Genomic DNA, 9,561 nt, shown 5'->3' with positions numbered 1-9,561 from the left:
AGGCTCGGCCTTATGCCTGGTGTTTTGTTCCACTCTTGCCGCCCTAGTTTCCGTCATACCGGTGTTATGTTCCTTGATTTTGCATTCCTTACGCGGTTGGGTTATAATGGGAACCCCTTGACATTTCGCCTTGAATAAAACTCCTCTAGCAAGGCCCAACCTTGGTTTTACCATTTGCCACCTAAGCCTTTTTCCCTTGGGTTCTGTGGACTCAAGGGTCATCTTTATTTTAAACCCCCGGGCCAGTGCTCCTTTGAGTGTTGGTCCAAAACAGAGCCACTTGCAGCGCCACCTCGGGGAAACTTGAGGGTTGGTTTTAGTTGTACGTAGTGTTCATCCGGTGTGCCCTGAGAACGAGATATGTGCAGCTCCTATCGGGATGTGTCGGCACATCAGGCGGCTTTGCTGGTCTTGTTTTACCATTGTCGAAATGTCTTCTAACCGGGATTCTGAGTCTGATCGGGTCTTCCTAGGAGAAGGAATATCCTTCATTGACCGTGAGAGCTTGTGATGGGCTAAGCTGGGACACCCCTGCAGGGTTTTGAACTTTCGAAAGGTGTGCCCGCGGTTATGGGCAGATGGGAATTTGTTAATGTCCGGTTGTAGAGAACCTGAAACTTAACTTAATTAAAAGGAATCAACCGCGTGTGTAGCCATGATGGTCTCTTTTCGGAGGAGTCCGGGAAGAGAACACGGTCTCTTATTATGCTTGAACGTAAGTAGTTTCAAGACAACTTCTTGATCACTTCTAGTTCACGGCCGTGCTTTGCTTCTCTTCTTGCTCTCATTTGCGTAAGTTAGCCACCACATATTCTAGTGCTTGCTGCAGCTCCACCTCACTACCCCTTTTCCTACCCCTTAAGCTTAAATAGTCTTGATCGCGAGGGTGTGAGATTGCTGAGTCCCCGCGACTCCAGATTACTTCCAAAACCAGATGCAGGTGCCGATGATGCCAGTGCAGGGGACGCAACCGAACTCAAGTGGGAGTTCGACGAGGATTGTGGACGTTACTATGTTTCCTTTCCAGACGATCAGTAGTGGAGCCCAGTTGGGGCGATCGGGGATCTATGCATTTGGGGTTGTCTTTATTTTGGTTCCGTAGTCGGACCTTGATTGTATTCTGAATGATGTAATGCTATATTTATGTATTGTGTGAAGTGGCGATTGTAAGCCAACTCTTTATCCTTTTCTTATTCAGTACATGGAATGTGTAAAGATTACCCCTCTTGCAACATGCCTACTATGCGATTATGCCTCTAAGTCATGCTCCAACACGTGGGAGATATAGCCGCATCGTGGGTGTTACATATCGGCGGCGTTCTCGGGGTCTACCGGAAATAAGTAACAGAGGGGGAACACAATAAATAACAGATCAATCAAAGCATCACAAAGCATAACATAGCAATATGTGATGCTAGGGGTGACCTAACGGAGTACTAGGTGCTACCGGCGAAGGGGGGAAACATCCGGGAAAGTGTTCCCAGTGTTTGGCATTTCCGGGCAGATGAAACAAAGGTGGATTTTTGCATGTTCGCTATGCTAGGGACGTGTGATGGATGAACAGACTGCGAATTTGGACTCGTCTCGTCGTTCTGAGCAACTCTCATGTACAAAGTTTCCTCATCCGAGTTACGGATTATTTCATATTAAATTTTAAAGATTTAATTCATTTTTAGAATTACCAGAATTAATTTAATTAGAAAATGTATTTATGATGTCAGGGTGATGTCAGCAGTCAACCAGATAGTTGACTTAGTCAAACTAACGTGTGGGTCGCACTGTCATTGAGTAAGATTAACTAAACAATTTTAATTAGTTTAGTTAAATAAGATTAATTAACTTAACTAACTCATTAATTAATTAATTACTAATTTATTTGATTTAATATTTTTTATTATACTTTTTAAATCATTCTGGGGTGTGGGGGCCGTTAGCAAGTGGCCCAGAGGGGCTAACGGGCACGCAGGCATGCGGGCACTAGCAGGCGAACGGGCGAAGCCGGGATGGGCACCAGCCCGCCCAATAAGGCGTTGCGAGGCGAGGCATGGCCGGGAGCGGCGGCACGTAGCGAGGTAACGGCGGGCAGGGGCTGCAGAGCGGAACAGGGCGACGACGCGAGGAGCCGGGCGGCGTGCGGGCGGCGGAGCAAGGCGGCTGCGGCGAGCGACAGCAGGGCACAGCGTGGCGCGGGCGGCGCGGCGCGTGCTCGCGCGCCGAGGCCAGGAGGGTGCGTGTCGGGGTGGGGCGCGCGCAAGCGTGGCCAGGGCACGACCGGAGCGGGTTGGAGGGCGCACGTGCGGTGCGGCGGGCGATCAAGGGAGGCCCTCGGGCGCGCGCCGAGAGTTGCAGGGGGACGACGCGGCCGGCACGGAGCGGAGGCAGGGAAGGGGGAGGGCGATGCCCTCACTAGCATTTGGAGAGGAGCGTGGCGGCGAGGCTTGACGTGGTCTGGTGGGGAGGAGGTCGGGGACGAGCGACGAAGGCGGTCCGGTGAGGTGATCCGACGACGTGGTGGTGGCGACGACGGGTGACGGCGTCGGGTCAGCGACGAGACGAGGCTGCGGCTTCAGGCGGGCGCCACGCGAGAGAGAGGAGGGGGGCGGAGGAGTCCGGGAGGGGCGGTGCCAGCGCCGGCTGACGGCAGCCTTAGCGGAGCAACGGCTTGCATTGGGCGCGTGCGTGTGGGAGGAGGGGATCGAATAGGGGCGCCCCACTCCCTGGCACGATGCGTGCGTGCAGGTGTGCGTGTGTTGCGTGTGGCAGGCACTGGGAGGAAGACAAGGGGAACAGTGAGGGATCGAGAGAGAGAGAGAGAGTGGGTCGATCTAGGATTAAGTGGGTTGGGGCCATATAGGCCATGGGATGGCCGGCTGGGCTGTTTGGCTGGGCGACTTGGCCATCTAGGCAAAGGCCCACCGGGGAGGGGGAAGGCTTCTTTTTATTTTACTTTTTTGTTTTCTTTTTCTTTTGCTAACTTATTTGTTATCTATTTTTATTTTAGTTTAGTTTTATAAAACATAAGCATTGTCCCTAAATTAATGATTTAGTTTACTCTACTGCCACAAAGTGTTTGGTACACGATCAAAATAGTTTACTTTTTTACAATTCTTAAAAAACATTTAATTAATTATTTTGCCATTGTTTTATTTATTTTAGGACCTTTAAACACTTTGTAAAATGTTGGCTTCTCCACCAATATTGACTATGAATTATTTTCCACGTTTCGAACACTTTAGTTTTCATGTTTGAGAATTTTATTAATTCACTTATAATTTAAATTTGAAAATGAACTGTGTTTGAATCAAAGCAAGATTAGCAACAGTAATTGCAATGACTTAGCACAATTAACATGGGATTATTGTAACCTAATTATCCGGGCATCACAGAGCATCGGCGGGTGTCTTTTGAACTGAAGAACGAAACCCAGCATCCGTGCTCTCCTAAAGTACGGAGTGTAGCGCTCGTCTACTGCATCTGCACGGCCTTCGTGTGGCCCCTCATCCGCAATGGGGGAGTATTTGTCAAAATGTAAACGTAATTGTTAATGACTTATTCTTTCATAATAAACAATACGACAAATTTATGTTAGTCATTACCACTCCATTCTCCATAAAACGGGCGCGGTGACCGTTGTCGAAAGCATGATCAAGCATGGTGTACTTCACGTCGATTTCTGGCACAAGGGGGGCCGCCTATAACAATTGGAAATGATGTCATTTTCAACCAACTTGTATCATTTTGAACAAACATGAAACATATCAACTCCAAAAATAAATGAATCATATTCAACCGACATGAGTCATATCATTTTTATCATTTTGAACAAACATGAAACATATCAAGTCCAAGTATAAATGAACCATATTAACTGCAATGAATCATATCATTTTCATCATTTATCACTTATTCAACCAACATTCATCAATGCGAATGAATCATATACAACCAACATCTTTCATTCAACAACATTCAACAAAGCATCAAATCATAATTTTGTTTAACAAAAAACAATTATGAACTAGGGTTCATCTTGAGGGTTCACCATTTTTTCTCCAACAACATCCACTACTTGCATCATATAACATCCACATGCATCATATATCAAAAAAAAATCCTCCAACATGCATCATATCATATCATCATTTTTTAAACAAAAAATTATGAACTAGGGTTCATCTTCACACTATCATTCGAACTAGTGAGTGGTTCATATTCAATGCCACTAGTGATTAGAGAACATCTAAAAGCAACCTAAAATAATACTAGGTAAAAAAATTCCATCTTAGTTCAAAAATAGGGGTGATTTGAAGCAAATAATGTGTCGAATCGGAAGCTATTTAACTAAAAGTAATTGAAGGGATCGAAGGAGCTTACTTTTCTTTCTTCGGAGCCATCTCGATCCGCAAAAGCGGTGTAGAAACGGTGAAGATCCAAGGGGAGGAGTAGAGAGGGCGAGAGAGGAACTTCCTCTGTTCTTGGTGGCTAGGAGGAGAGGGGAATGGGGGAGATGGGGCTGGGGCGGGGGCGTCGGCCCGTATAACTGCTCGCACCCTACCGCCAGGGTCCCCACCTGTAGGGTTATATAGCCTACCGCCAGGGACAGTGATGGTAGGGGGAGGGGGGGGAGGGGGACGACGGCCATCTAGGGCTGCGAGCGGTAGGGTGTTCAAGTTTACCGCCGTGGCCCTGACGGTAGGAAAATGGTCAGATCTAAAAAAAATTGAACTAAGGTCAAATATCAATTTTCTTCGGTAAAATTGAACAGTCATTGACCTGACCGTGGACCGTCAGGAGACAGATCTCACTCCACCACTCGCACCCGTCCCCACTCCCCACCGGGCAGCCCTCCCCTTCGTCAGCAGCCCAAAAACCCCCGGGAGCGAAGCGAGGAGAGGACGGCAATGACGGAGGCGCGGCGCAGCCACCCGTCGCAGTACATGAAGCTGACCAAGGAACAGGACGCTTCCGCCTCCGGCCCCGGCGTGGAGGACATCCGCCCTGGCGAGCTCAACCTGCCCGTTGCCGTCCCGCAGGTCGGTCTCGCCATTCCTCGCGCGATCCTCGTTTTCTTCCAGTTGCTGCTGCTGCGATTGTTTGTTCGATCTGATTTTGGGCGGTGTGACTATATAGCTGGAGCGGATGAAGTGCATCCAGTGTGGGCAGGTGCTGCCTGAGGGCCACCAGGCGCCGGCCGACGAGCCGTGGACAACCGGCATCTTCGGTTGCGCTGAGGACCCCGAGAGCTGTAAGTGACATGGAATTTCCTTCTCGTCCTTGCATTTGGTCTGCCCCTTCAACTGCCTAGCCGATCTAATTTTGCTACTTCCTACCCTAGACTGATCGCACATTCAAAATTCGTGATAGTTTTGATATGCTGATAGCCTGATACCCCTGGAAATGCCAGAGTTGGCAGGAACTTTCATGCGGATCTGCACAGGATGGGATTGTGTTGCCGTGGTTCAGCTCAGGGTTTGTGGCTATCACACACATTGCACAACTCAGCAACTAGATGTTTGTTTCCATGGCATTGAAGTGTTACTGACGTGTTACCATAGAGGCTAGGTGTTTCAGTCTTAAATCCTTTAGCGGTCCTGCGTATGGAGCACACGCAGGTTTTTATTGTGAAATCCCTTGCAGGTACATCAAGTGAATCTCTAGTAAGAAAAGAGGAACAACATGTGTGCTGGACAAGGATGGCCCATACACCTCCCATCCTCATTTTTTTTTCATTTAGGCTTATATTGTTTCCCATTTTTTGCATGTGTTTGTTAGAGACTGTTTTTAAGCATGAAAGATGTTTCTTTGGAAATTTTAATTGCAAACTACAACATTATTGATACTTATATAGCAGTGTGAAATATTTCCACATTAGTTTAGTGAGCGGTTGCCAGCCAGAAATTTTGTGTTACCTCCTTTTTACGTCTTACCAGTTGAGACAGTTTTCAAACAAAGATGCCCTGCAAATCTTAATTTCCTTCCTCTCTATCATTTTTACATTAACACGGTGAACTTAATCAACGAACAAACCATGGTAGACTGAACATACAGTGTTTTTCTAATGTCTATGAGAAAGGCATGATTTATATTTTACACTGCACATATAAACTCAGTTGTAAACTGGTGCCAATCCGATGCTGATATATGTCTTATACTACACATGTAACTCAAATTTGTAATGTGGACCAATCTGATGCGTATCTGACCTCCATTTAGGAGCTATTTTACCTAGAAGTCCAAATTGAGTACTTGTTAATTTTGTTTTATAGCTTCCCTGGGTCGTCATTTTCCCATATTCTTAGCAGATGTATATGAAAAACCATATCTTTATACGTTTTATTTTGAAATATTAATTGTTCACATACATTTTTTTTATCATATTGCAAGCCTTTATGGTTCACAAATTTGTAGTACTTTTATTTTTCAGTCTTCTATTATCTTTGCAAAGTTAGCCCTGTGATGAAGTGCTCATGTGGGAAGGATTAGGCACTGGTCACTGTCTGAAAGAAATAAAGAGTACTGCCTATGTCTTATATTATGGGACAGAGGGAGTAGTAGTCATAACGTTTGGTTCTGATTATCGTGTTCTCAATGTTAAAGTTGACCCTTCTATTTTCTGTATTTGGGAAGTTCTTCAAGATGTACACACTTCTCCATCTAACTGTCAGTTATGGTTTTAGCTCTTTTGGGCTCTCTGCAAAATCAACACGCTGTTATAATGAGCTCATATTGAAAAGAATTAATCATTGTTTTGGATTCTAAATTATTTCAAAGAAGCAAAAACTAGTTGCAACCTTTACTTTTATTACGATGCTTTCGATCTAGAGATGTCTTTCTTCTTGATCTGTTTGAAAATTCTTCTACAGGTACACTTTCCCAGTATAAGTGTTAATTGTGATAAACTGTTGAGCACATAAATGACTGCGGCATACATGGCCGAAACCCGAAAGCTTAAATGAATAGCATTACTCTGTAGGCTGTAGCTAATGGCTAATTCCTTTATGCTTCTTTATGCCCTTCAAATTGTGTCATCATAGGGTTTGTGATGTGTGCACCTTTATGCTTCAGTCCGCACAGTTTTCATATGTATTACTGCTATATTCCGAGATACTTCTGAACCTCTTATGTGCCTGATCTTCTTAATGTGTTAGGCTGGACTGGACTATTCTGCCCCTGTGTGTTGTTTGGACGAAATGTTCAGGCCCTTAGAGAAGATATCCCATGGACAAGACCCTGCACTTGCCATGCTGTCTGTGTTGAAGGTGGCATTGCATTGGCAATTCTCACGGCTATATTCCATGGTGTTGACCCAGACACATCGATCCTGATTGGTGAAGGCCTGGTCTGCAGTTGGTGGATATGCTCTCAATATACTGGTATTATTCGTGAAAAGCTTCAGAAGAAGTATCATCTTGAGGTACTTCTTTCTCTCTTCCACAGTTTCTTTGTATGTGTCATGATTAATCGCATTCATAAGAACATCTACAAACAGTTGTATTTATTTCTACTATAAGAACTACACAATTGCATTCTCCATCTGAGATAGTTGTAGCAGGTATTCAGGAGTCCAGAAGTAAACCTTAGCTTTGCATTTTTAAAGTTATGTGGTCACTCTCATGACATTCTTGCTTGGCATTGTCCACTGGTGGTAGCTGGTTATATCATTGAATTATCAGATCATTTTATCAGTTCTTGCTTGGCCACCTTTTCACGTATAGTATCTTTTTGTGGTCACTAATTCTAACTAGTTGTCAAGTCTAGCATTTGATAAGTGGGCTGGGTTTCTACTTTTGTGCATCAGTATTACGGGCCTTTTGCTAACCACCACATATTGTTCTGCTTCCACCAGAACTCTCCATGCGATCCTTGCATAGTCCACTGCTGCTTCCACTACTGCGCGAACTGTCAGGAGCATCGTGAAAGGAAAGGCCGACTTGCAGAAAACAGTGTTGTTCCAATGACCGTTGTCAACCCACCGCCGCTGCAAGAGATGAGCATGGCTGAGAACAACGCTCCCACATCCGAGAATGAAGGGTCAAAGGCAGCATGAGAACTGAAACTGACATGGAGTCTGCTCGCCCTTTTAGAGGCCACTATATATACAGTATATTGTTAAATGACTGTCATCTGGCAGGTACCGTATGAAACATTGGTCTGATCCAGATTTTAGTTTATGACCATTACTACCTGTGATAGAATGTTGCCCGTGGTCATGTGATATATATGTGTGGAGACCATTACTACATATGATAGAATGTTGCCTGCGGGCATATACTATATGTATGGATATATTTACATTTGTGAGCGGTATGTCCTATCGACGTTATGCATTGCCTGTGTTCTCGTTCATGGAAGGTCTTCTCTGGTCTAAAGGATAGGAATAGGAAAGTCATATGAAATGAGGTGGCATACATGTCAGGTCCTATATGAAAAGAGATGCCATTTGATTCATAGAATGAGATTTTTCCATTAGGTTTGTGCTAGTGTTCTTTTTCTTTGAAATGTGTAGGATATATAGAGACCAGTCCTACATAGGAAATCCGGTCCTACAAACTCTATCAAAAAAAATTCCTATAGCAATCCTATCCTACAAAATTCCTACAAATCAAAGGAGGCCTAAGTATACGGTACAATTGTATGAAGTGGTTTAGGAATGTCTGAATCTCCTCTGATGTAGTGTACATGAGCATTTACGTGAAATTCTTGCAAATTTTATATGAAATTGTGTTTGCTATTTACAAGTTTTTTGGGAAGACAAGATGGTGATGCGGAGATGGGTGATGCAGCTAGGCAGGGTCATGGGGGGTTGTCTATGACAGAGAGGATGATTAACGCCCTGTTCGGATTACCTCCGCTCCATAGCTTCACTCTGGGAGCGGGTGAAGTTATAGTGAAAAAACGTGGAGCACCGGTTTCCTGGCTCCACAACTCCTTCTATTTCGCGGAGCAGGTGAGATTCCGAACCGGGCCTAACTTAGAGGGATGGCCAGGAGCTGCGGCAGAGTAGTAGAGGTGGCGGCTTGGAGAGGGTGTGGGGCAGCAAGGAGACCGGCAATTCGGTTGGCGTTGAAGGCAGCAGGAGGAAGAAGCTAGGAATAAGAAAATGGACCGACCCTTAGATTTTTTTCCATGTGAAGCGCGACAACTTTTTAATTTATAAAGAGAGCTCCCTCTCTGATTTCTATTAATAGAAACCACATTGTATTACAAACTCTGAGGAATTAAAGCGAAACTGCCACACATAACAACAAAAGGCACGATGCACAAATCCAACCTGGTACAGAAAATGGGTTATCCCATCTGCCCATCAAGATTACAGGAACTTGTTGGGAAACGTAGTAATTTCAAAATAATTCCTATGCACACGCAAGATCATGGTGATGCATAACAACGAGAGGGAAGAGTATCGTCCATGCACCCTCGTAGACCGTAAGAGGAAGCGTTATGAGAACGCGGTTGATGTAGTCGAACGTCTTCATGATCCGACCGATCCAAGTACCGAACGCACGGCACCTCCGAGTTCAGCACACGTTCAGCTCGATGACGTCCCACGAACTCCGATCC

The 9,561-nt window shown here is 45.2% G+C and overlaps 1 protein-coding gene across 1 annotated transcript; it reads left to right on the top strand.

The window, feature by feature from the left end:
- Positions 1-4,901: 4,901 nt before the first annotated feature.
- Positions 4,902-8,047, top strand: LOC125546733 (cell number regulator 6-like). Its single transcript, XM_048710883.1, has 4 exons — positions 4,902-5,033; positions 5,131-5,245; positions 7,149-7,414; positions 7,847-8,047. Exons 1-4 carry the CDS (start codon positions 4,902-4,904, stop codon positions 8,045-8,047), a joined length of 714 nt encoding a protein of 237 aa, XP_048566840.1.
- The last annotated feature ends 1,514 nt before the right edge of the window (positions 8,048-9,561 follow it).

The sequence above is a fragment of the Triticum urartu genome, chromosome 3A (genome assembly GCF_056163025.1).
Source record: "Triticum urartu cultivar PI428250 chromosome 3A, HENAU_Tu73, whole genome shotgun sequence".
Classification (NCBI taxonomy): Eukaryota; Viridiplantae; Streptophyta; class Magnoliopsida; order Poales; family Poaceae; genus Triticum; species Triticum urartu.
Note: the sequence above shows the minus strand (reverse complement) of the source record. Positions and strands in the feature narration are given on the sequence as shown.

Coding starts and splice junctions, on each gene's coding strand:
- LOC125546733 (XM_048710883.1), top strand. CDS start 4,902: ATGACGGAGGCGCGGCGCAGCCACCCGTCGCAGTACATGAAGCTGACC. Junction 5,246..7,148: donor CGCTGAGGACCCCGAGAGCT/GTAAGTGACATG, acceptor TTAATGTGTTAG/GCTGGACTGGACTATTCTGC. Junction 7,415..7,846: donor AGAAGAAGTATCATCTTGAG/GTACTTCTTTCT, acceptor TGCTTCCACCAG/AACTCTCCATGCGATCCTTG.